The sequence below is a fragment of the Antennarius striatus genome, chromosome 2 (assembly GCF_040054535.1).
Source record: "Antennarius striatus isolate MH-2024 chromosome 2, ASM4005453v1, whole genome shotgun sequence".
Classification (NCBI taxonomy): domain Eukaryota; kingdom Metazoa; phylum Chordata; class Actinopteri; order Lophiiformes; family Antennariidae; genus Antennarius; species Antennarius striatus.
The window spans coordinates 25,298,986-25,325,501 of record NC_090777.1 but is presented as its reverse complement, the minus strand read 5'-3'; the positions used below and the strand labels follow the sequence as shown (position 1 = coordinate 25,325,501).

Genomic DNA, 26,516 nt, shown 5'->3' with positions numbered 1-26,516 from the left:
CTTTCCCAGATCCGACAGTTCGTTCGTTCCCATGGTGTTGAGGTTTTGTTTGCATTCCGATGCTGCATGGAATAACAAAAAGATCCAACGTAAATGCGCCGCAATCAGATAATGGGTCCAGGCGGTGCGTTCAAAGGGGAAAACGGGACGGGGGGGCGCTCCTTGTTCCATTTGTCTGTTTTCAGATGGAGGCTGTTTGTCTTCCTTGTTGCCAGGCGTTGTGTAGAAGTGACAGACCTGAGATGGGTTTACCGATTGGGGGTGGGGGTGGGGGGGTTACACGGTCTGACTCTGGTTCCAAGGCTTTCGGGGGCTCCTCGGGGCGACCAGTCTGGGGGTATTATAGACAGCATGCGTCACGCTAACAGACGACCGCCATCCATGAACCCCTCATCAACACAGAGGTCAGCCTCCCTCCAACCCCTCCCCCGAAAGGTGATTATTGATAAAGGCTGACACGCCAATGAGAAGAATGATTCTCTGGGGCCAATCACTGTTACTCTCCTGTTTCTGGAGAGGAGACCTAGCTTAATGTATAAATACTGCGGAGGGACACTATTCCCATACCTATCAAGTGGCCGTAAAAGAAACGGAGTGGAAACCATCAGGGATGCAGGGATCCATGTCCGCTTCCTTCAGACGTCGTCCTCCTAATATCCAGTAAAGGAAACAATCATCTTTCCTGATGAACCAAAGTGTCCTGGAGCCGCCAAGGTCACACACAGCCAGCCGCACACACGCAGTGAACAAATCACAGTGAATGCATCGTGGTGAACGCATCACGGTGAATACATGACGGCGAAAGTGTCAAAGTGAATGCATCACAGTCAATGCATCACGATGGCTGCATCCATTGTGATGCATTGACTGTGATGCATTGACTGTGATGCATCACAATGAATGCATCACAATGAACATCACCTGAGCAGCCCCCGGGGGGGCGGTTCTGTTTCCGCCCATTTGTAATCACTGAATCTCTGAACTGCAGGAAATTAACTCTACTTAGAATTTATTGGCTGCATAAGAACGATTAATGGCTTCCAGCTGTAAACAAACTGTAAGTGCATTTTAAACGGTTTGTTCTTCACTGCGAGTTCTGCTGAATGAAAGCTTGATCACACGATGATGTCACTCAGGTGAGGTCACATCTGAGCACAGGACCGTCCTACCGGCAGGTGACCTTTGGGTGATTTAGTCGGGTTTGTAGAATCCTGCACGTCTGAGTCAATCTTAAACTGGAAAAAAAAAGAAAAGAAAAATGACATTTTTCTGATAACATACGATTTATTCGTCTAAAAACATCACATATCATAAAAGCAGAGGGACGGACAATATATTCTATTGTTTTTTTTACCTGTGACGGCGTACATCAGTCGTCTTCAACGCACTTAAAAACTCTTCATCCGGCACGTTTTCATTGTTACTTTCCTCATTTCGAACGATGTATTATTTTGCAGAGGAAAAGTTTTTCCTGCTGACACGTTAAAGCATAACCTCCTCCATGGAGGTAATACCTCCTGATTAATTATTCATGTATTTATTAAACAATGAGTTTAAAAAGTATAAATATTTAAGTATGTTTACACAACATTAATGAGTCTTCAGTGGTAAATGTACACAAAACATTGATGTTAGCGAATAAACATTTGCGAGCAGCTTTGGAATCGTCATATTTTTATTCCCTGACTTTAAAAATATAACGAATATGATTGTCATTTAAAATAAAGACGGAGTTTGACTTCATAAATACTCAGATCGATAGTTTGTATTGTTAAACACATCTTGTTGTGAAGATTTAGTCTTAACACTTTATAACCCTCTCTAGCTCATGAATATTCACGTACGTACGTACGACTTGAGGATATTGATCAGAGTGTGATGAAGTATTTGAACTCGTTTTAAACATGTAATTAGGTTTAAATCTCCTCTAAACGTGTGTAAGATAACACTTCCTGCTCTCGCGCCAGCTTCCATGGCGCTGACAGAACGTTATTATTTATGGTTGCTCTGCTTCCTGTACGTGATAAACAGATGAGAGCGGAGTTCACAGACAGTAACCTGCTTGCAGCGTCATTATTTCCCACAGACGCTTCTAACGGCTAATGAATACGTCTTGAAGACCATCTTATCATAAGTAATAAATATTCCACATATGGTCTGAGCGCCAGAAAAGCCAGCAGATAATTAGGTGGCATCATGCGTATATTTACTGCACTGTAGCTTGTTGATGAGAAGTGTAAGACGGGAAAGTCAGGAAGAAAACAGTTGCTTTCGGAGGTGCCATGTCCCACCAATCACTCTCCCCTTCGGAAGGGGGCTCCAATGGCACCTGAGGGGAAATCTCATGGCTGTCATCCCAGAAAGCAGCGGCACTGATGCCTGCTTACCATCTGCTCCCCATATGAGCAGAAAACAGGCAATTGTCTTAGAGAAAGCCCCTCAATCACGCTGTCAATGAACTAATACGCTCTGACCTGTTTTTCAGGGAGGTTTGGGGAACGTCTCTCGCCAGAATCCGGGGCGGATGAAGCGCCGACTCGCCCTGAAATGAAGGCACTGCAGGCCGGGTGAGTTTGGAATGTATATCACAGGCCTGCCCCCGCCCCTGCATGGACCTGGCATCTGAAGGGACCCCATCGGTGTTACACTTCCTGTAAATAACCCCTCCATGCCTTTGGTTTTTATCATTCCCTGCAAATGACGCCAGGGCCCCTCCAGAGTCGACAAAAGAAATAGCATTATTTTATGGCACGGAAAAAAAAAAGAGGAGATAAAAAAAAAAGGGAGATGGGGCTAAAAAAGGTCCTTCAGGGAACATGGTGTAAATGAAGTTCCAGGAATGACACAGGCGAGCAATGAGGCGTGGATGGAAAATATACGCTGCACATCATCGGATAGAGATGCCAGTGAAAATGGCTTCATTGAAGTGTCAGCCCTCATCCATCAATCAATCATCCGCAAGAAACAATAACGCCGCGGCGATGGGGCAGCTTTTATGGGGCTTACTCATGGGTATCGGAAACAGCACTTAAGTGTAGTTCTGACACCGGGAGAAAAACAGAGGTGAGGCGCTCGGCTTATTTCACATGCAGGTAGAGCAGATAGGAGAGGAGGGGGACTAAGTATAAGGCCCCCCCCTGAATGGAGAGCTCTGGACGAGGAGTTTTTATCTCCACCACGGCAGCAGATTTCACCCTCTGTGACACACACTTCATCCGGAATGCCAGCTATTGATTCTCTGGATTTACAATACATTTATGTTACTCTATGAGCTTTACGTTTTATGGGAGGATGCGTTCAAATCCGGCATGGAAATCACAATTCTCTTTGTTTTCTTCTTTCTTTAAATTTGTTTCCTGTTGTTCTGCTTTGAGCGTTCCGACGTGAAGGCGTTGGTTTCTTCCACGTTTGGCCGTCGTCTCAGCCCTGGATGCTGCAGGACGGTTGTTAGGTTTTTTTGGGGGTTTTTTTTCTGCTTTTTTTCTCCCGCCATCGTCGCCGTGATCCTCCACATCTGGTTTTTTGACCGCCGCTGCTAACAGCTGATGAATGATGATGTAACAGTGATGCGAGCGCGCTCAGTCGGACGAAAGCCACGTGATATTCCGATCCAGTCGTCACAGCAGCAGATAGATCGGATAGGATTCCGATGTGGCTTTAGCTCGCAGTGCTAATGTTGCTAAGACCTCTGAAGCTACACCAAGGTGCTACCAGCTAAATGCTTTCATCCGCGTTGATTTAAATGCAAACAAGTGGATGTTGTTGGGGTTTTTTTCGATCTAAAATTTACATTTCTTCACTCGGTGAAAACATTCAGTTTCAAATTGATCTTTATCAGAACGGGTTCTGTTCCAGCGCCATCGGTTCAGATCGGGCTCCAGATCTTAAAGGTGCTTAGAAATGTAATCGATCGATGCTGACGCAAAAACAAACAAAAACAACTGAACCAACGAGGGCTCGACGTTCACCTCTGCTGAACGTGAACCGTCTGGTTTCCTCTCAAACCGGGTCTCTGACGGCTCCTCGGCATCATGAAACATGACACGTCATCCATTATTCTGTACATGCGCCGCGCTGGCTCCGCCCGCTCCATATGGCCCCCGTCGTCTCCAGACACCCAAATCCCTTTCCTCAGGCCAGGGGCTGTTTTTTGTGGGAACCGTTACATGGCTCCTCTTCCTCAGAGGAACGGGGTGACGATGATGAGCAATCACAGCCAGAACAGACTCTCTGCCTCGGATTCTGACAGGATGTTCAACAATTGACCGTATCCGCTTTGTTGGCCCAATTGCTAATTCATGCAAGTTGACAATCTGGAGGCAACAATTATGAGTGATGAAAGGACTGAAAATAAGAGGGGGTTGGGGGGGTGGTGGTGGTGGGGCACTTAAGGGAAGAGAAAGTCAGTTTACTTTAGAAGGAGGGGGAGGCAGGAGGTTTGATGGCTCCGCGACTGGAGGGGAAGTCGGTGAAATTGCTGAAGCTTCAGTCACAACTATTAAACATGAACTTCTTTAAAACTGGAATAGGAGGCGGCGCGGCTGAGAATAAAATGTTGCATCCTGGGCTACAAGAGGCCGCCAAGCGTCTCCACACAACCTAAACACATAACGCGATGAAACGAAGGCACTAAGGAGCCAAAAGACCTCCAAGCGGATTTTTAGCCCAAAGCTTTTTTGATAAAAAGGAAATTCCACACAAATTTGCATGAACCATAATTTCTGGGCTTGTCCTCGTCTAAATCTGTGTCCATAATTAGCAATGATGCACGGCGTGGTGGAACAAAGATGTAAGATGTGGTCAAATAAATAAGAAAGCAATCATCAATAAAAATCTGTGTTTTTAATTAAAGTGTTTACTTGAAGACGCTCGGTGTTATGAATGTCTCCTTTCATCTCGTTCATTACTTCATCAAGTAAAACATGATTTTTAGGTTTCTTTAAAAAAACAACAACCCAGCAGTCATTCTGGTTTTAATGAAAGGAGGACCTGCGGTGCCATTCATCTGCGACGGATAAAGACGGACGTAAAGGTCGGGAGAAATTTCTGCCACAAATGGACAAATTTGAATGTTTCTTTATGCCCCTAAATTAAAGAGGGAAAACATGCAGAATAGGTGGTGAACAGAAAGAAACCTCAAAGCTTCCTCGCCTCTGAAAGGGACGTCTGACATGAAAACCCTGCATCATTCCTGAAGGGGAGTGGCGGGCGGCGGCGGCGGCGGGGGGGGTGGGGGTTTGATGGCGGCGAGCTGCTTGTCATCGCTGCTTTTTGCACTAACTTTGCCTCAATGTGGGGGGAATATGAGGGTGATGCTAAGTGAAATGCTCATTTTGCGTTTGTGATTACCAAGGCCCATGGGCGATATGCACTAATGTGAGCTAATGCAATAGATTACACAGTGCAGGCCCAGGGGAACAGACAGCAAACAGATGTGGTCTACTCAAAAAGGGAGGGAGGGGGGGGGTGGAATCAAAGTTTTAAGTGTTCAGTGTGCTGGAGATTGTCCCTTGCAATTTGCCGTTTGCAGAACGCATCGGCCTGATGGGTTGTGCCACTTTTGCGTGACTCCTTGTGGAGTTCAGCTGCAGCAGCCAAGTTGAGGCCTTTGTGAGGAGCTCACGCCATCGCCAGGTCAAAGCACCACCCCACCCCCCCATCGTCCCCCAGACCACACCTATCAGACGTGTCCAATCAGGTGTTGCATTTGAGGGCTGATGGGCACCACCTGTGAGGATCATTGATCAATTTGTATGTGGGTGTGCAGCTAAGGCGCAGCGCGGGCGTTTTGATGTCCTTCCTGGTGGGCGGGGCTGTTTTAAGGTCTTCTCGGTGCTAATGCTAACATCATAGCTGTGACTCAACCTCAACCTGCTCACTAATACAGATTGATCACAAAGTGCTTGCAGCAGGTCTGTTGTTCAACAGGAAGCAGCTTTTCAATCCAGACTTTGGAAATGTTGCCACCTAGTGGCCAATTTGCGTCAGTGGCAGGAAAAACATTCACCACGTGTTTAAAGTAAGACTCCCCCTCCATGATGCGTTTAGAGGCCGAAAAAATTATTTTTATGTGTTCAGATTTTTTATTTGTGTTTCAGGAATGAGTCTTAACAATATCGACAATGAAGAAGATGGAAAAACATCCCGAGGTTTGTTCTCCTTTAACCTCCTGCAAACTTCCATCCATTCAGATCTACTGTCAGATGTCATGTTCAAATCACTGCTTCTGAGCCAGATGGAATAATGAATTCAGAATTCACTAGACTGGAACTAAAATAAAACAATTATAAAAAAAGATTTATCTTAATGTCATAGAATGTAATCAGCATGCATCTCTTCCAGATTTCTGATGTCTTAACTTCAAACGTTAACCCAAAACTCTTGTTTTTATTCCAACTGTGAATTTTAAGAATCTACATCTGTGTCCTTTTGTGCTGGATGTTCTGTTTCCTAGGCAACAAACGACAAGAATGTTTGGCGTCCCACTTTATTGAAACGTTTTTGCAAAAATCTCCAACATACATTTCAGATACTAGGATACAAGATATGGAAATACAAAGAAAATAACTTAAACATTTCAAAGTGGCAAAAAAAAAGCCAGAAATTCATGAGTCTAAATATCTTTATAGAATAAACCTGTTCACATTTTGTTATAAATGTTTCTGCTTTTTTTTATTTACAGAACAGTCATACTGAAATGAAACAGTTCCCTGTGGACTGTTGGGATCACCTGCTGCCGCTTCAACTCAGTCACACCTACACCTGTAGTAAAACTCAAACGCAGTCCGATCGCGACGGGACGACTGAGGCAGCGTTACTGAAATAACATGAGGTCGACCACGGCGGCGCCTCCGTGGCCCGGACGTCGACTCATAGTGACCAGAGGCAGGTTTGTTCTTACATTTTATCCCCTCGACTGTTAACTTCAGGCGCTCTGACATATCTGAACATCACATTGGAAAAAAAAAAAACCCCGAAGTGGAGCATCAAAAAATATATATATTTCATTTAAAGCATATGAAATGTTGATTCAATACTTTTCTTCTCTTGAAAATACATTAAGAGAGGCAACATTCTAAAGCACAAATACTAGTCTCAAATCGGTTAACAAAAACGTTCTTCAAAATAAGGTAGCAGCACGGTTCAAACTCTTCAAACAGCGCGTTAATAATGTTTTCTAAATACAGGGTCGGACTGTTCAGAAGTTCTGGTGGAGCTTCCAGGTGCTTGCCAGCCTTTCACCTCGCTGCCCCCTTAGGTACTTTTGTCAGTGCTGCCATAGCGTTGATTAGAGAACAAGGCTGGGGGGGCCCTCATCTGCAGGGTGGGCAGAGCGTGTATGGGTTGGTACAGCACCATTCTGCCCCCTAAGAAAAGACCCTTCATGTTAACTCTCCAACAAGCAGCTAGAAAGGTCTCGTCTGGACCGGCTAACCTACTACTTACCAGATTTAGGGTTGACCAGTCCTCCGTGGCCGGGTGGGGGTGGGGGGGCGTGATAAAGAGATGCCAGGTCGTTGGGTGAGTAGGGGTGCAGAAAGTTCATCATGCCCCAGTCGTTGTCCAAACCACCCAGACAACCCAAGTTGTCAGAAGGAGCCGACCCTTGTGAGGGGGTTTTCACACCCTTCCCTGACATGGGCATCCTGCCGTTTCCGTTCACCACCGGACCTCTGAGGACGGGCTTCTCGCCGCCGTCAGCCTCCCTGACTATAGGCGCATTATATTTTAACCTCTTGCTCAAAGGTTCGCCAAAATCCATCTGGGGGAGACTGGCGAACTGACTGGACAGACACAGCCTGGCGGCATCCGGCTGCCACATGACACTGCTTCTGGTTGGGTAACTTCTCTCCCCAATCCCGTTTCTCTCTGGGGGGCCTGGTCGTTCTACTACATTACTTCCTGGGTTGGGTTTCCTCACTAGCTCGGAATGTTTGGGGGGTTCCTGACTGGGGCGTGTGTTAATGTTAGGCCTTTGACACTGGGGCTCCCAGACATCACCGCCAATTGGGAGACAAAAAGGTGGCGGTTGAAAACTAGGGGGTGGGATGACAGGAGTCGTGACTTCTGGCTTTGCGGGGAGACGAGGTGGGGACTTGGTCCTGCGTGGATGACGCCGACCAATCATCTCGAGTGGGGGGACATCTTTCCCATCCAGAGTAGGGGGGCAACCTGTTGAGCGTTTTAGCTTCAAGTTGCCTTGGAAGACGTTTTTTTGGGGGGGTTCTAACTTGTCTTCGTGGTTGATCTTTGTGTGGATCACCAGAACCTCTGGGTACATGGTTTCAAATGGACAAAAAGGACAGGGAATGGTAACTGAGGCATTTGCGGGCTCTGGACCGGAAGAGAGGACGACAGACATGTTTAAGGACAGGTTTAAGGGGCCCTCGGGGTCCCCCTGTCCCAGCTCAAAAGATACACACTCAAAAACTAACTCCTCATTCTCTGTTTTCACCTGGACAACTGGGTTGCCAGGTTTGTTTTCTATGCCATTAAATGAGACTTCTGACTTAGGACTGGTGCACGACCCTTCTACGTTCGGAACACTGACTTTAGATGTGTTTGGAGCAGGATTTGGCTGGTCTTTTTCTACGTTTCCATCACTGACGGGGATCACTGGGGGAACAGGTCTGCTGGGAATCTCCACAGCAGGTCGGTCCTTGTGCCGCCGGTCCATGTGATATTTCAGGGACGTCTTCTGGGCGGCAGCGTAGTCGCAGTAGACACACTTGAATGGTTTCTCACCTAGAACCAGTCAACAGAAACAGATTAGAACACAAGCCAAAGGAATGAATAATGTCTATAATTTATTCAACACACCTGTGTGAGTCCTCAGGTGAACCGTGAGGTAGTAGCTGGACCGGAATGACTTATGGCAGTAGCTGCATTCTTTGGATCGGCTTTTGGATCGATAAGAACCTTCTTCACCTTCAAAACAGACAGACATGCACGAATAATGAAAAAAAAAAAGAACCTCAAATGTAATTTATGTTTCAACCAGCAGATGGTGCAATTGCTGACTTTCACTTCTGGATCACAACAGAGGGAGAATCAGTGATCAATAAACATGAAATGAGTTTTACCTATAGCCAGGCTTTCCGTTGATGATGACTCCTCCAGGCCTTCCTCTGGACCTTCCTCTGGGGGCTCCAGTGAAGACACTCTTGACAGCTTCCCCTCAGCAATAGTGGGAGTCTCCTCGCCCCCTCGCTCACGCTTGTGGATCCTGGAGTGGAGAACCAACTGATGGTAGGTCCTGAAGGTCCGCTGACATTCCTCACAGGTGGTTGGCCTATCTTTCTCCTTTTCTTTCTCCATCAGAGAACTCTGCTGAGGTTCCACCACCGCCTGAGACCGGAGTTCTCTTCCCAGAGCTTCTTTGGGGTTTTTGTCTTTTTGGCTCTCAGAAGGATTATTATTCAACTCGTCCTTGTCAGAGCCACTTCCTTCACAATCTGTGCTGCCCTCCTGGCTGACATCTTTGGTTGTGTTGTTGCTGACTGCTACCTTTCCTTTTGTGGCCACCTGCCAGGCCTGATATGTGGTGATGGGATCCAGCTGAGGAATCCATTTTGATGATCTCTTTGGTTGGGAACTACTTCCTGTGGAGCGAGACAGGAGTCCCATACCTTGAAGAAACGTTTCCTGGGCATCACCAGACTGAGTGTCGCTATCCAGGTTCTCCTCGCCTCCATCTCTGCTGGGCTCCGCCTCTCGATTGTGTACTTTACTATGTTCGACCAGCGTGTCGTGGTCAGGGAAGAAGAACCCGCAAACCATGCACATTTTGTAAAGTGTGACTACAGGCTCTGAGGGCTCCAGGACAACGCCATTGATGGTGGCCGGGGGCTCGGAGTCTTTTTGAGACATGCTCTTTGTTTTTCCGTGCTTTTTCATGTGGTTCTTGAGGAACCACGGCTCCCTGAACCTCCGCCCGCAGATTTTGCAGCAGTAGGTGAAGTAGTCCTTGTGCTTCCTCATGTGGGTCTCCAGCTCGCCGGCGTCCTGCGTGACCTGACCGCATATGATGCAGCTGAGGACCTCCTCTTTTTCGACGGTGGGGCTGATCGGTTTGGACGGCGGTCTCTCTCCTGGGAATCTAAATTCTGCGTCTACCCGAAGCACAGCAGGTTCAAAGAAAGTGGTGGGGTGCTCAGTCAACACGTGGGGGCCCAGCTCGTCCGGATGGGTAAAGGTCCGGTCACAGAACATACAACCTGCCGGCTCGCTTTCTGAAGTGGCGTGCGGAGTCATGCTGGTGCCCGGATCTGGGATACTGGACATGTTCTTGAAGAGATTATCCTGTGTAGGTCCGTCTGGACTCTTCACACGGGGCAGCAGGGACTGGGAGGGCATCGTCCTCTACTGGACTCACTGCCTGGATGATTAGGAACCTGCAACCAAAGGCAGAAACATCTTTCGCACCCGTGACTCAGCGGATAAACCAGTTAAAACACCAGAACCTTTCCCCCGTGCTGAAACAAGAAGTCCATCTGTCTAGCAGTGCTGTTGACTGACTTCCTCTGGCGACCACTAAATACCCAATGTGTCCTTGAGGTGGAATCTGAAGCAACTGAGCTTTGAAGTCCTTTAACTTCTGAGGTTTCTTCAGTTGTAACCAACTGCTAGGGGGGGGTTAGGGTATTAAAGAGGTCTGGGGGCGTCGACCATCGTTAAGATCTTCAGCAGTTCAAAGGGCAGTAATGGGTTGCCTGATAGGTTTGTTGTAACCAATTAGCATTTTCAGTTTCACTGGAGCCCAGGTTAATGACGCTACGGACGTGGGTCTGTAGACCACCGCCCTCACCCCCACAGCTCTATTGAGATGCCATTACAATATACATAGAGGGCTTAGATGAGGTCATAATAGACAAATCAGGACATCTTCAATTCTCAAAGGGACAGCTGCCGGCTCCATATCCACCCACCACCCTCCCCCCATCAAACACCTACCACTACCACCAATTTACATCAAGTTACCTCTCCCCCCAACAAACACTGACCTGTGGAAAAATCCACCTCATAACTAAACCTGAATTTTTTTAGATAGACATAGATGGATAGATAGATATAGACTTTATTGATCACATGTTGCAGCAGCATTCAAGACATACAAACAAGTTTGTTTTTTAAATGAGGGACATGTGTTTACTTTTTTATTCAGATATATCCAAATTTTCAATATTTAATGTGTAAAATTTTGAAATGTATGTCAAGGACAAACAACTTTTTGTAAAAATATTGGTCGTGGAAAAAGAACTTTAAGCCCAGCAAATGGCTCAGGGACTCCACTTATATTTTAAGCGTCCAAATCAAAATGTCATGATTTTAAAAAAAAAGAGATGAAGGATGAAACTAAGAATTTAAATTAGGGATAGAAGAGATAGAATATCAAGAATAATAGTTTTATATTAAATAGGAACAAGATATATCCATTATAAACATTAGAGATTTACAGGATGTCTCCACAGTGAAATACACAAACGTTACTAATAATATGAAATGTGGAATATACAGAAGTTATTGTCTGAACTTATCCGCTCAGAACACGACTGTTTCATTCATTCGTGAAGGCCATCCATTCAAACTACAGGAATATTTACATATCGATCCTAAAATGGGCCGAAACTAGGATGCAGACAGTTTACTTTGAGTTTGTGAGTTCTAAAAAAAGATCCCAGGCAGAGATTAAAGGTTGAAGTTACAACTAATGGTGCCATTGATTAGAAATAATGTGTTTATCAACCTGATAACAAATACTACTAAAGAGATTATCATTTATATCATGGCCTGGACCCAGATCACCCACCCCCACCCACCCCCCAGCTCGTTAGAGATTCCTTCCTCAACTCAGGCCAAACTTGAGGTACACAAACCAGGTGTGAAAAAACACACAGACACTAAATCACGTTCGACACTCCAAACGGCTCCGAGCGGCTCCGGCTGTTTCCTCAATCACCGATCGATCACGGAGCGACCTGCGGGTACTCACCTCCTCTCCTTCAGTCGGAACCCAGCTGGGCCTCGGTCAGCTGATGCCTGAGTGGAAGTGGAAGTTAAGTGGAACCTGAGGTGAACTTTTGGTTGTGACTCCAGGTGAGCTCCGGGCTTGTGTCCACGCTGCGTGTGAACCCAAGTGAACGCTTGTTACCCACGGCCGCCCCGGTTAACGGACGTTAACGTTGAAGCCGAGGGCGGGGCCGGAGGGCTCACCTCGGGTGTGATGGGTAGTGGGGGTGGGAGTTGAGGGGAGGGGTTATTACATCACTATACGAGCATAATAACAAGGCTTTATTGATCTATCTGCGCTCGTTATTATAATACCGAGGCTTGTTTGGAGCCACTCATCAATAATCAAATAATCAATCAGCTTCACTCTGATTGATCAGTGTCGCCAAACTCCAGACAGGAGCCTGGGTTTTCTTCAAAAGGTGCGTTGCGCCCACGCACACACCTTGTGAAACTTAATCCACTCCCCCCCCCCCCACCTCGTCACGCAAAAGCAGCTTCCCGCAGAGCCGTGACCTGCGAGCCGGGTCACGGATTCCGCGTTCACCGCGAGAAAAGTGTGTGTTGTGTTGGAGCCACCTGTGGGGGGGGGGGGGGGACACACACACTCACCAAACAACACCGACACCACCCGGGTGGGGCTCAGCCGGTCAATTGTTTGAACGTGGGTCGTCTGGGTTCTGATCCGCGGCTCGTTCTCCGCGCAGCTGTTGCGTCGCGATGCGCGCTCCTCCCAACTCCTCTCCCAAAAAAAAAAAAGGGGGGACGGGAGCGCGTGCACGCCAACCTCAAAAAAGCACATAGGGTGGGGTCACGTGATCCCGATGCGCAGTGTGTGTGTGTGTGTGTGTGTGTGTGTGTGTGTGTGTGTGGCTGCTGCTGCTGGGACCTTTGGTGCGTTATTGTGTGTCACGTGATCGATTTGTGTTCAATCAGAAGCTGACCGGGGCCACCACCGGTTCCTTCCGGTTTCACGTCCAAGTCCCGATTCCAACTATCACTTCCGGTGTGAGATGATGGATGGATAGATAGATGGATGGATGGATGGATGGATGGATGGATGGAATACATAAAATATTTCAAACATTTCAGAAATGTAAAATGTCACTCGCCATGAGTTTTGTTCTCAGTGGAAGCGGATGACGTTTTGTGTTCAGGAGAAAGATTTGATTTGTTCATGAAAGTCAGATGAAAGTCATCCATCATTCAATCAATCAACCTTTATTTGTACAGCGCTTAATCACATCAGCAGAGATTTCAAAGGTTCAGGGGGAGGTTCGGTTCTGCAGGTTCATCAGCGGGCGCCTCCGGCCTGTCTGAAGGGGTGGGGGATCAGGTAAAAAATGTTGAACTTTGTGATGGAGCCTCAGCTCAGATCCAGTCACACCAGCGAATCCAGTATGCTAATCAGATCACGTGACGGCCAAGGCCTCCCCCCCCCCCCAGTCACGCCCTTTGTCCTGCTGCCACAAAGGCTCAGTGAAATAGCATCAATCAGGAGGTGTGAAGCCTCAGGATGATATGATAACGTCCAACATGTCTGGAGCACAACCAGGGGGACGGCCGACCCCCCCCTCCCCTGACCCCCCACTGGGTCACTAGAACCCCGTTCTGGAACCGTCAAGCGATCTTAAATCACATCCTGCTGCTGCGAACAAACGGCGGTAACACACGTGTAATATGTGATGACATAGAAGTGTGTTTTTCCGATCAAACTTTATTTAAAACGTCATTCCCTGGACGGCCTGTTCCAGTCTCTGATTGGATCAATCCTATCCTCTGATCAACAGCCGTCTGTTTGAATGCCTCATTAAATATTCGGCAGATTGATGACCTGATAGGACTCAGGTCAGCTGATCCATTACCACATTTATCTCGTTTCCCAGTGGAGGGCGGTTTGGTCGTCAGGGACAGCGTCCCGTTCCCGGATTATTCCCCGATCATCCCTGGGATTAAACGGTCTGAAGCTGCTTGTCTGGAAACACGTTCATCGATGCTTTATTGATCCGATTGAACCAACACTCCAGTTGATTTTATATCTGTTATTGATTCTATTGTTTACCATCATTATTATTATTGTATTGTTTCTTGTATTGATCAGGTATTGATTGGTTATCAGAGCTGAACTTCCTTTCTTTTTTCACTGCTCCTCTCTCAGGAGCGCCGCGATTCACATCAGCGCTGAGAGCAGGCCTCCCCCACTCCTCTCAGTCTGGCTCACACACACACACACACACACACACACACACACACACACACACACACACACACACACACACACACACACACACACACACACACGTAAACTGGAGAGGCATCCTGTAATGAATGAATGATATATTTTTCTTATTTGAAATGTCTGCTAATGTGATTAGGCGCTACACAAATAAAGGTTGACTGATTAAAAAAAATGACATCATAATGGCGGATAATATTTGATTGATTATGAATTGAACACGTGATTGTAAAAGTGCCTCTGGTGACATCCGATTGAAGTCTTGTGGTTTTTCGGTTTAGACGTCCTTCACTTGTGTGGATGAACATGTATGTGATCTGAGATGGTGTCACCTAAAACACCCCCCCCCCAGGACCTTCTGTTATGTCATCAGAGGTAACAGGAGGTCTGAGGCCTTCCTTCAGCCGACCAATCAGTGGCTTTTTTTTGTGGACATGTTTTAAATCTAAGGTGTGTCCCCTGTTATGAAAAGAAAACTTTATTGACAGTAAATAAGTCATATTGTGTAAATAAGTAAACAATAGAAGCTTTTTTTGGTGGGTGGGGGGCTTTTGTAAGTGTGCATCATATTTTCCTGGACCTATTCTGACTTGTGTGTCTCTTGTTTGAATTTAAAAATACGTCTCCTGTGGTGTTGGATCACGTTTGGCTCAGGTGGATGTGAACCCAGGACCTTCTTGCTGTGAGCTGGTGTGTGATGTCATCATCCAGAAGCGGTGATGTCATCCCTCCGCGCCCGACGGTTTCGAAGAACCACTCGCCGACGAAGAGCAGGTAACAGGTGAACAGGTTTATTGTCTTACAGGTGACACACACACACACACACATGTTGGTGTTACACATGAGACACGTGACACACGTGACAAACATGACTTCCGTTACATGACAGGAAAACGATGCTGTGAGAGAGCAGCTGGCGGCTGCCGGCGCCCTGCTCACGCCGGATTGTGATTCCCCAAATGAGCCCATACATGCTGTTAGATACATACGTGTGCTTTAATCTACATGTAGCTGACATGACGGTAAAGCAGTTATAAGTGCATTTAGTTATATAACCGTACTCCTCAATTTCCAGTATAATATCTATGAACGTCTTTTTTTTTTTTCCACGACTGCGTGATTCTCTCTGAGCCGTGAAGACGATGGCGTAAAGCTTTTAACCAGCCAATCGACGCGGGGCGTGGCACTTCCTGAAGTCACTTTAAATTGTCTGCCGAAGAGTCGATCTACCTGTCAGCGTTTGTGCTGCTCGCCTCTGTCCCCGCTGTTCACATGCTGTTAGCGCCTGTCCTCTAACTTCTACACAACGGCAAAGAAAGGAGTTAAAGTCGTTTCATGGGGGGGGGGTGAAGAGGAGCCGATAAGGAGGAAGAGTAGGTGAGAGCGGAGGAGAGACGGGGGCGTCTGTACAGGGAGAACTTCAGGGTCGGTTCTCGGCTTTCATTTGGTCTTCTCGGTTGCCGCGGGGCCCACGGCGGCGGGGTCCGTTTGGACCCCCGCGTCTGTAGAGCTACGTCTCTGACCCTGGAAGGGAAGGAGGAGAAATGATCACCTTTACATTATGTCACGTCTCAGCTTTTACAGATTTACCTGCTTTAAAGTCTCTATGGGGACAGTTTCTAACCCCACAAACACCTCTTGTAAATTAACCTGCATGGCTTTAACCCCTGGGGGAGGTGTCATGAAACCAAACATCCCTATCCCTTCTTTAGGACCTTGGGTCACGTCATCAGGCGCTGCTGCCTCCTAGTGGACAGGTTGGGGAGGAGCTCACCAGAGCTTGGAAGAATTTCTTTACGGAGTTTTTCTTTTCCAGTTGCTTGGGTGCGGGGCCGGCGTCCTCTCCAGCTTGGGGGACAGCAGAGTCCGTTTTGTGGACTGCGACCACCTCCGGGGACTTGGCTGCAGCTTTTGGCTCCTCCTTGGCTTTGGGTGTCGGTGCTGCCTCTGCTGCTGGGGCCGGCGGGGGGGCCGGCTTGCTAGGGTCCGCGGCCTGGAAAGAAGTTGATATTCAGCTTTACGTTCACCTGCACGTGTTTGAACGTTCAAAGACGTCTGATCCTCACTTTAGGCTTGAAGAGAGACAGAAAGGCGGATTTTGAGGGAGTTTTCTTCTCCTCCGGGACTGGTGGCGGAGGTTCGGGCTTCGGAGCGGCCTCCAAGGTACCGGTCTTAGAGGGGTCCACCTTCTGTTGTCAGACAAGAGGAGAATAACGCACACAAAGTCAGATTTTAGTTCCTGAGGCTGATAAATGTTGGGCGGGACCTGCCACCTGGGAAGAGGAGGAGGAAGAGTGAAGAATCAGAGAGACATCGTGCAGATTTAAGAATGCAAGACCCGAATCTCTGGAAAGAGAGAAACCCACACCGTCGGAGAAGAAAGAAAAGATGAGGAGAAATAAACGTCTTCACCTCCGGGATACAGAAACATTCATGTCTTTAACGTGTTGAACAAGAACTGGACGTAAAACCCAAAAGGTTCATCAAAGTCATGTAATCCTTTAACTTCTGAGCTTCTGCTTGGAGGCAGGTTTTTTTACCCCTCTGGCTCGGTTAGCATTCACGCTAAGCTAAGCTAAGCTAACAGCTGGCTAATACTGATCAGACATGAGAGGAATCCTGGTCAGGAAGTGAATCCCTTTATTTCCCAGGGTGCCCCTGTGTTCCCTTCGGTTTACCTCCTCTTCCTGCTCTGGGTGTTGTTCCTCCGTCAGCTACAAAGAAGAGACGTGACTTTAAATTGATGAAATGTTCTAAATGCTCTAAATGATGCTCTGCACTCTGACACGATAGATCACATCAAACTGGTGGGAACCAGTTTAAACGTCGTGTTCTAGACCACTTGCTGCTTCCTGTTGGTTTACCTGCTCTTCTACTATTGGCTGATCCGCCTCCTCGGCTGCCTCATGAGCTGCAGTGGGTTTCTCACTCTGAGCAGAAGGAGATGGGTCAGAACTTACAGTAAACCTAACCAAGAAGGTGGAGATGATGATTATTCCTCTTGCTGACAGAGACAAACCCACACCTGGTTTACCTGGACGTCTACACCTGGTGCTGACCAGTCCACTGCTGTCACCTGCAGGGCAAAGATTTTATTCTGAAGAGAAACAACTGAAAAACCGCTTTGATTCACTGAACCCAGCAGGTCTGCTATAAAAAACCCGTCGCACTGGGGGAGGCTTTACTGACTGGGTCTTGAAGCTGGAATAAACGATATTCCCTGAACGCACCGGAGTGGTGAATATTGTACCTCCTTCTAGCGCTACTTCGTTCTTTTCTGTGAAGGAATGTGTCGTTAGCGATGAAAGGAAACCCAAAGAGGTGACGTTCTCAATGAGAAGATGACTATCTGTCATTCATTCTCATTCATTCAGGATTGATTTCTGATTGATCAGCTGTGGTTGAATCTTTGGAGCCAATCAGAGGCCATTTTGTTCAGCGCCACAAAACCTTATTCTGGGTGAGTTTAAAGACTCCCTCATGTGGTCTTGTCTTTGGATGCCCTGACCTCCAGCACATTCATCTTCACCTGGCTGACCCATCCCATAATGATCTGTGGTTTTACCTTAGGACGGAAAAATTTGTTCAGAGTGTCTTTGGCTGATTTTGCTCTGGAGGACTCGGGTTCCTTTGCGGCAGCTTTCGGTTCATCTTTCGGCGTCGGTTTTGAGGGTCTGGCGGCCAGCTCTGCTTTGACTTCTATCTTTGGTGGTTCTGGAGGAGGTGGCGGCGGGACGGACATTCCTCTGGGTGCGGCCGGCGGCTCGGACACCTGTGCGACCTATCCGAGAGAGAAAATAATCAGAGAAAATAATCAGAGCGCTGCTAAATTCTAGGTATGAGACGATCTAACCTAACAACCAAACAGTGTGTTTTAAATGTCGTGTACCTGAATACATCAGTGTAAATATATGATTTCTCAAACAATCAGGACATCAAATGAAAATAATTGAAGTACTCACGGTGGTCGTCGCCGACGGTTGTTTCTCCTTCTGGGACTAGTTGGTAACAGAAACAGGAAGTAGTTAAAGATCAAGTTAATCTGAAGCAGACAGTAACCAAAGCTGTAACCGCGTGTTCTCTGATGCCTTCCCCTACCCCCATGGCCAATCAGTGGTTCAATCTGTTGCCAGGTGAAGCAGAGCTTCCTTCTCACCTGGTCTTTTGCTGCTGCAGGAGCATCGGTTTCCTTTTTGGTGGTTTTAGTTGGAGTCACCTGTGGAGGGAAGGGAAACAACCTCCAGTCACTGGAATCCTTCACGTCTCAATCGCGTTGTGTTTTCTATCATTTCTGAGCCGTGATGTTTCCTGAAGTCCAACAGAAGCCTTTCATGAGTGCAGACATTGGCCTTTATGAGCGCTCACTGAGGCTACACAGGACCCTGACAGTGCATGCGCTGTCATTGTGACCGCCATTGTGCTGCGGAGACGGCGTAGGCCTGCCCTCGCTCCGTCCTCACGAACCCCAACGTCCGACCGCACAGGCCTCCCTTGTGAGCTCACGCCGAGGCTGGAACAATAGGCAACCACATTCCCGTATGTCCAAAGACTTATTAGCATGGCGCTAGGGTAATGGTAGCTCTTTAAAACAGCATGAGCTGCCAGAGACGACACAGTCAAGAGGAAGTACAATAGCTACTTGTTGCATGTTCTCCCACCAGGCTTTATTTTAATGTAGATGAAGTTATGATCCTCTTACCCCGAGAATTAGAGGAATGACACAGCAAACCGATGGAAACACATCTTCACTGTTGAATTTAGTTTGAATGTTTAGTTTGAAAGTTCAAGACAGAAAGGAGGAAGCACAGACTTCCTTTTTAAGGCCTGGGTACAGTTTATGAACTTTTCTTTAAAACGGTTCTGAAATAAAAGATTTACCCCAAACGATCCAGTTTTAACTGAAATACAGGTAAATATCAAAGAACAGCCCCGGGTCACCGGTTGGGAAACTTACTAGAGTTTTGAAGAAGTTCATAACTGGATTCTCTTCTAGGATGCTTTCCTCTTGTTGGTCCACAGGTGGATGGGTTGTGTCGGGAGCTGATTCCGCTCGTGGTTCCGGCTCTACAGTCTCGCTTTGTGGCTCGGCTAGAGATTGTGACGCTTGCTTTTGGCTAGCTGTGTCCTACACACCATCACAGAGAGTTAGGCTTTGAGAATGATGTTAGAGCAACAGCGTTGAAATGCAAGCAGTGAGTCTTAATCGCAGCATTGAGATGGGAGCACAATTCCAACCATGCCTCTGCCTACTCGGGGAACTGCCAACAATCACCCTTTTATTAATGTGTGAGTGTCCCCCCCCTCATTGATATTCAACTATGTGTGAGAGTTATGTCCTTTAGAACGGTCCTCGCTGTGTGTTGATGGCGAAAGGACTTCAGTACAGAAATGACGGGTCTTGATGTAAAGATCACTTTTAGTGAGTGTTGATTATAATTGTAATGTGGCCCGATTAAAATTATAAATTCCTCTCTAAGCACTAAGACCAACGAAACCAAAGAAATAATGAATAAATAAGTCTCCAGCCCTTCAAAGAGGTAGTTTTGATTTTATTTACAAAAGTACTGTGTAATATGATTATTGTATGGATGACGTCTATGAAAACAGAGGTGACTTGCATTGTTTAAACATCATATTCATCATGTAATGCATTGATTATTGCTGTACCACATTAACCACATAATGACAAATAAAAAAGTCAGACAGCTCTGACGGTTTCCTGCTGCCCCGCCCCTTTGGTAACATGAATAATAACAATAACACGATGACCCAGCGAAGACACATTAAGGTCCTCCAGCCTGAAAGCTGATTCTTCAACCACTGACACACAAGCCGAGTACAACCGAACGCGTAGATCATCCATGTCTGAACCGGCGTCGCTGGCATCTGCTGGAGATTCTGCAAGTTGCGTTGGATCCGTTGAGTCCATCTTTGACCTCTCCTCGGGTTTACTCCCCGCAGCGACCTCTGGTATTACCTCCCCCATGGACAGGAGATTACATTCATCTGTGAGTATTTCTTCTGCCGTGGTCTCAACCACGAGCTCATCTGAAGAGCTGTCTTGAGAATCATCTAAAGAATCAACATTTTCATTTCTTGTCTCTTCTGGAGCATCATTCTTGGATGTCTCGTTGGTGACCGCCAGCACTTCTGCTTCCCATTCATCAGCATCTTCCACTGATGTTTCAGCTGAGGTGACATTGCTCTCTAGCAGGTGTTCTTGGTCTGAAACATAAGGCTCTGGGTCTGCAGTGGTTCCTGGTGTGACCTCCTCTGAGGTCACAACATCCCACTCAGCCATAGTGTCTTCTGTCATTTCTTCAACATTCATTACAAAAAAAACTTCAACATACTTCTCTATAATTTTATCTACAGTGGAGTTTGACGAATGATTACATTTCTGGTCAATAGTTGCTAAAACATTTACTGAATTCACATTTTCATTTAATGTCTCTTTGGTGACGTTGTCCGTTGCCTCAGGGATCACCACGGCAAATCCAGTTTGTTCCACGCCGTCCACCTCTGGGGCAATGCTCTTCTTTACGAATTCCTCCTGGACTGAAGCACTAGGTTCTACGATGACCTCTGTTGTGACCTCCTCAAAGGTCATGAGGTCACATTCTTCTGTGCTGGTTTCCACTGCAACGGTCTGTCGGACATCATCGACAGGATTCACCACCATTTGATCTGAAATAGTTTGACAAACTTCAGCACTCTGGTCAACATCACGTGAAACACCTGCAGCAGCTTCTGTTTCCTGTTTTATCTGTGGTCTAATTTCATATTTAGTTGCTTGGAGGATTACCCATGGTACTTGAGGCTCTTGGGGATCAGGGTCCTGAGAAACGACAGGACTCGATCTAGTATGGTCTTCCACGGCATCTTTATCAGGATCTTGCAGAGGCATGTCAGCTGGGGTGATGGTCTCCTCGACGGGCTTCTCCTGGACTGGAACGTCTGGCTCGGACTCTGCTTTCTGGTTTCTTGCCACTGCTTCAGTTTCATTTGAATTGCAAACATTTTCTTCTTTCTTCTCCTTTTTTCCCGGCCCTTCTGGTGTCAGAAACCTTTCTTTTTTTTCTCCGTAAAGGAACACAATTGTTGTAGCACTCACATCTTCCTCCAATAGGAAGTTGTTAGCACACTCATGACCTTGATTGGTGGTGTTGCAAAATTCTTGACAGAGTGCATCAATGGCCATTTCCACGTCAGTATCATCTCCCCCAATGAAAGGGTGTGGCTGTGCTTCTTCCACACCGGCTATCACATCACTTCTAACTTGAGGAATGGACTCATGCATGATGTCATCCTCAGGAGACTTTAACATGTCTTCAGAAGGTCCCTGACAGCTAATAGGCTCACTGGAAGCATCCCCTATGATGATATATTCCTCCTGGTTTCCTGGTACATCCTCAGCAGCAACATCAACAGGGACCTCTTCATGGGCTGATTCCTCCTCAACGGTTTCAACAGGGATAGAATGTTCTACAACAATCAAGTCCTGGTTTGCAACTGTAGGAGTTGGCGCCTCCCAAACAGCCTCCGGGGTTGCTTCCATCGCTATATTAACTAACTTTTCATCTAGGGAAGAAATGACATTGCTGGCATGAGGAGGTACGCCATTCATCGCAGGTTCTGATGTTTCAGCTAATACGTCTCTTGGCTCCTCACCGTTGTCCTCAGTTATTACTCCATCTAAACTGAGCTCATAACTGTCATCAAAAGAGGATTCAGAAACACCGGCGAAAACTGCCTCGAAACAATCTGCCACCACCTTGGGAAGGCTGGAATAGTTGTCCAATGAGATCTCCTCCTTGTCGTTTTCCTCTGAGGCTGTTTCGGCGGATGTGATTGGGTGAGATCCGGTTGTCACCGCTGACTCTGATCCACTCATATGCTCCTTCTGGTAGTTTCTGACATATTTGATTTTAAAATTGTCCCTAAACGCTGCCTGCTCCTCTCTAAACGCCACCTCCTCATACACATCTTCATCGGACTCAGGTTCAGTAAATTCCCTCAGCGCCTTATCAGCTGACCTGTCTTCAGTTTCTTTCCCATTGTCTTCAGTGTTTACTTTATCTCCACTTGGCTTGGACTTGTTTACTGGGGTGAAGTCCATGAAGTCGAAAACGTCAGCGAAAACGGCCTCGACACAGTCGATCACCACTTTGGGAAAGCCGGAATACATCGCCAGCGGCATGCTTTCCTGATCGTCGCGCTCTTCCACAGGAGTTTCACCTCTGATGGGTTTGTTCTGGTAACATCTAGCACCAACTTCTGGCTCGCTTTCATTCGCACTGCTGTTCTCGCTCCTCCAGTTGGTAACTTCCACTGGTCCTGCTCTAAACATTTTATTCTCGTATATATGGTTATCAAAAGTGAGCAGGTCATTAGTGATGAGCTCCTTTGTCTGGTAGTCTGAAGGTATCCCATGTGCTACCCCATCAATGTGGACAATAAGGGATGCACTCTGTGAAAAGTCTTCAATGATGGCTGCAGGGTCCTCTTCCAACCATCCCTCACTACTAGTGGTTACATCATCATCATCATAATCACAATCGTTGTCGTCGTCGTTGTCATCTTCAGTTTGTGTTGAAATATGTGCTTCACTCTTTGTGTCCGTTTGCGTTGACGTTTCAACTCGTTGGCGATGATTGGCGATGATCATGATAAAGGCTTCATCCTGACTGGAGTCCTTGATCGTGAAAACCAACATTCAGGTTTAGGCCACATACAGTTTGTGTTTGATCAAAGTAACACATCAGCATTCCTGCAGTAAATCCAGTAAGGTCATGATGTTGTTCCACTTTTTGACTTTGCTATCAACAAGATGTCAATGACTCAGTGAAGTTGATAAACTTGATTAACCTCCGCTCTGTGTAATGTCTTAAGACAAAGAAACAACCTTTAATGATCCCCTTAGGGAAATGTTTTTTTCCACTCCTAGACTATTCACACTCCTATATATATTTGTGTACAGGCCCTTGAACACATACACAAGGGACCGGTAAGCATGCAATAGTGAAAGGTAGAGCGGCAGGCAGCTCCCTAGTGGTGTGCCCCAAAGAAGCAACTGTAAGGGGATGTCTCGCTCAAGGGTTCATGGCAGTGCTCAGGAAGTGAACTGGCACCTCCCCACTGCCAGTTCACACTGCAAACATTTCAGTCTACACGTCTCGAACTGACCACCCTCCGGTCCCCAGCCCAAGACCCAGTAGACTGAGATACGGCCGCCCCAAAATGTTCAATGATTAATATTCTGATTTTATGCCTCAAGCATCTCAAAAAAGTTTAGGAAGGGGCAGAAAAAGACTTGGAACATTGTTCTGATGTTACCCTCTCATTGGTAAACAGGTTCACAGGTAACAGGAGATCGTCTCGTGATTGTAAGAAAGGAACATCCTGGAAGAGCGCTGTCATTCCCGAGCAAAGACTGGATGAAGTTCACTAATCCGTCTGCAAATAGCTCAGAATCTCTGATGAAATATCTGCATGCACGGCAAGGATAAAGCTCTGAATGCCAGGACCTTCAAAAGTGACAAAGGTTCCACGAGGCATTTTACTACATGGACTCAGGAACGCTTGAAAAACTGTTAACAGTTTGCACCTACAAATATAAGACTGGACCATGCAAAGGCTTTCATCAAAGGCAACCGGAAACCCTAACCTCCCTGGGACCGATCTCTTCCAAGACGGACTAATGAAACGGGTCCTCTCGTGTGACGAAATGATGGACGCCACATACTCAGATCTAAAGAAGCACAAGTACTATTAAAGAGTGTTTATTCTAGCAGGAATAAAGATATATGAATAGAATGAAGACCTCAGACTGTTAAGAAGACTGTTACTGAAGAAACTGCTCCATAATACTTCCTGAGAAAACTGTGATGTCACAAGAACTTGTCGAACTTTATTGGAAGGTGTCAAATCTAGATGGGTGTATGTTAAAGAACAACAGAGTTTGGTTCAGGTCGGATTTACTGCAGGACTGCTGTTCCAGTTTTGTTCAAATGTTTTCGGTTCTTTGGTCTCAGTGATTTGACGACTTTGTGATTGCAGAAGTTATTTTGTTAGTGTTTTTTGCTGTATAATTATGGAGTGGATTAATAAAAGACAATGTATTTAAGGTTATTGGAGGTGATTCACAGGTGGATTGTTTTACAGATTAGAGCAAAAACACTGAAGATTAAGATTCCCACTTTCTCCTTCAGTCAACATCTCCCATTAAACAGCAACCGGTGTTAATCCTCCTCTGACGTCTTTGTTTTCAATCCTCAGATATGATTAAAACTGATGTAATTAATATTTAAAGTATACAAACTGTCCTAAGAGATGGCTTTGGTGTCGTATAATCAGATCGTTTGAGCAGCAGAGGAGTTGAACACGGATCAGCTCATTGATGGGCTTGTTGTCAGGGTTAGGCTTAGTGTTAAGGTTAGTATTAGGGTTAGGTTTAGGTAAGGGTTAGGGTTAGGCCTAGGGTTAGGGTGAAGATTGACTCACCAGTTCTGGATCAGAAGCGGGAACACTTACATCTGTCTGGTCTTCATTTGAAGTCTCCGGTTCTTTCTTAACTTCCATTGGAGGTTCTGTTTTCTTCTTGAACATCTTGTTGAACAAAGGAACTTTCTTAACTTCTTCCTTCGGGACGACGACTTCAAGGGCTTCGGGGATAACCGGAGCGTCGACAGTCTGGCAGTCCGTTCCGATGACCACATAACCCATATCGGTCGATTCTGTGGAAGGGTTTGCCAAGGGGGGGCCGCCATTTTTCTGGCCATCAACATCAATGTTAGCTGTAACAAAAAGAAGAAGCTATAATCAAGACGGTAAACTCAAACACAAAATGGAACAAATATCCAAACAATTTCTACAAATTCAGTGCTTAAAAAAGAAGGAATACTTAATATTCTTTACTTTCTGATTTCCTAAAACCTTTAAAAATACATATTTATGACGCAAAATTGTTTTTAAATCACATCCACAACCATCAATAAATGGACATTTTAAATACCAGACAGATTTTATTGTAGGTGAAAGAGTTTTGGGCCTGAGGGACGCCACATCTAACCTGAAATGTCACATGATAGTAACTGATAGTAAGTGATGTCAAAAATACACCCCATCCCAAACTCTTGTCATCTAACCACCAACCACTAATCTGTTGTTGCGACAGACGCATCTTTAAATCACTAAATACCTTCTGTCTAAATTCTCACAGATTGGTGAAAAGTTTTCGCTGCTGCTTTAGGAAACATTGCCAGAATTCTTTGCAGGCATGATCGGAGTCGGAGTAACACTCCGTGAAGCAAACATGGGCTAGTCACAGAGAAAGTGACATGAAGTTTATCTCCTGTGTCAACACTCGCGCTTAGGCAAACTCAAGCTCCGCTGGGATTGCTTCAGCGTTCCCGTCGCTGCAGCGGAACAAACCCGGACAGGTTCTGGAGTGGATTCTCCTAAGCTAGTCCACACCTCTAGTTTACATTGTTCCAACCGGAGACCAGCTGGTAGTTAGGTTGTTTGCAGAGCTTTAAGAGTCCAAAGGATGGATCATATGATAGATTTGGAACGATCATGCTGGTTCTGACTCATCCACACTTGTTTACATTATTTTCCCATAAAGAAGCCGTGGCGTACCGTCTGTGTCCAGTTCTTTCGATGTGATGCCCACAGAGATGCCTTTCACTGATCCATTTCCATGATTTTCAGGAATCTTCTCCAGCTAGAGAATATGACGTATCATGATATTAGTCTCTGAGGACATCAGCACTTTGAAAGAGAAACTGGTTCTGCTGAAGAACCCGTGAACAATCCAGCATGTTCCCACACCTTTGTGTTCCAGAACCCAATTCTCCATGCGTGCCTTAAAGCGGATTGTGTGTCTGCAGAGTTTGTGCAGTTTTACAGGCGTGTCGTGTAGTTAGTGTAATTTTACCTGAGTCACGTCTTTGCTGGTGGAACTTTCGTTTCCCATTTTTAGCAGTCGAAGACCAAGAGTCGGGCTTTTTTTGGAACGTCAAATTCGCCTGAATGTAATGAAATAATAAAGAATAATAATAATAAAGACACGACCGACCTTTTTCTCTCTTCTAACATGCTGATCCCATGTTTAAGCATCTATTTCAATATCTTACCGTATTTCTCTTTTGCAATCCAGACAAGTTGTATCCTCCTGGAGAAAAAGAAAATATAAAGGTGTGTCACTGGTTCCTGCACCAACTGTTTATAGCCTATTGTTAACAGGTTATTTTATGTGTGCTTTAAAATG

The 26,516-nt window shown here is 46.2% G+C and overlaps 3 protein-coding genes and 1 long non-coding RNA gene across 7 annotated transcripts in view; 1 reads left to right on the top strand and 3 right to left on the bottom strand.

The window, feature by feature from the left end:
- LOC137587650 (uncharacterized) overlaps positions 1–15,025 on the top strand; it is a 17,584-nt gene extending 2,559 nt beyond the window's left edge. Inside the window, exons 2-5 of the long non-coding RNA XR_011033954.1 lie at positions 2,486–2,567; positions 6,099–6,149; positions 6,683–6,889; positions 14,900–15,025. This is a non-coding gene — a long non-coding RNA (uncharacterized lncRNA). The remainder of the gene's footprint in view (positions 1–2,485; positions 2,568–6,098; positions 6,150–6,682; positions 6,890–14,899) is intronic.
- Positions 7,255–10,356, bottom strand: znf217 (zinc finger protein 217). Its single transcript, XM_068335812.1, has 4 exons — positions 9,084–10,356; positions 8,821–8,928; positions 7,447–8,745; positions 7,255–7,367 (listed from the first exon to the last, which is right to left on the bottom strand). The coding sequence occupies exons 1-4, from the start codon at positions 10,354–10,356 to the stop codon at positions 7,255–7,257; spliced, it is 2,793 nt and encodes a 930-aa protein (XP_068191913.1).
- On the bottom strand, positions 15,021–26,516 carry bcas1 (brain enriched myelin associated protein 1). 4 transcript variants are annotated; one of them, XM_068304176.1, is made up of 14 exons: positions 26,383–26,516; positions 26,184–26,274; positions 25,886–25,970; positions 24,749–25,041; positions 19,200–19,370; positions 18,402–18,461; positions 18,208–18,243; positions 17,811–18,026; positions 17,271–17,321; positions 17,110–17,175; positions 16,924–16,959; positions 16,312–16,434; positions 16,020–16,238; positions 15,021–15,769 (listed from the first exon to the last, which is right to left on the bottom strand). In XM_068304176.1, exons 2-14 carry the CDS (start codon positions 26,220–26,222, stop codon positions 15,686–15,688), a joined length of 1,479 nt encoding a protein of 492 aa, XP_068160277.1. In that variant the 5' UTR covers positions 26,223–26,274; positions 26,383–26,516; the 3' UTR covers positions 15,021–15,685. The 4 variants fall into 4 exon arrangements, with proteins under 4 accessions (XP_068160277.1, XP_068160285.1, XP_068160294.1 ...); XM_068304184.1 differs by having other exon boundaries at positions 17,280–17,321; XM_068304193.1 differs by having other exon boundaries at positions 24,779–25,041.
- LOC137587621 (uncharacterized) lies at positions 20,784–24,738 on the bottom strand. Its single transcript, XM_068304163.1, has 2 exons — positions 21,051–24,738; positions 20,784–20,932 (listed from the first exon to the last, which is right to left on the bottom strand). The coding sequence occupies exons 1-2, from the start codon at positions 22,959–22,961 to the stop codon at positions 20,918–20,920; spliced, it is 1,926 nt and encodes a 641-aa protein (XP_068160264.1). The 5' UTR covers positions 22,962–24,738; the 3' UTR covers positions 20,784–20,917.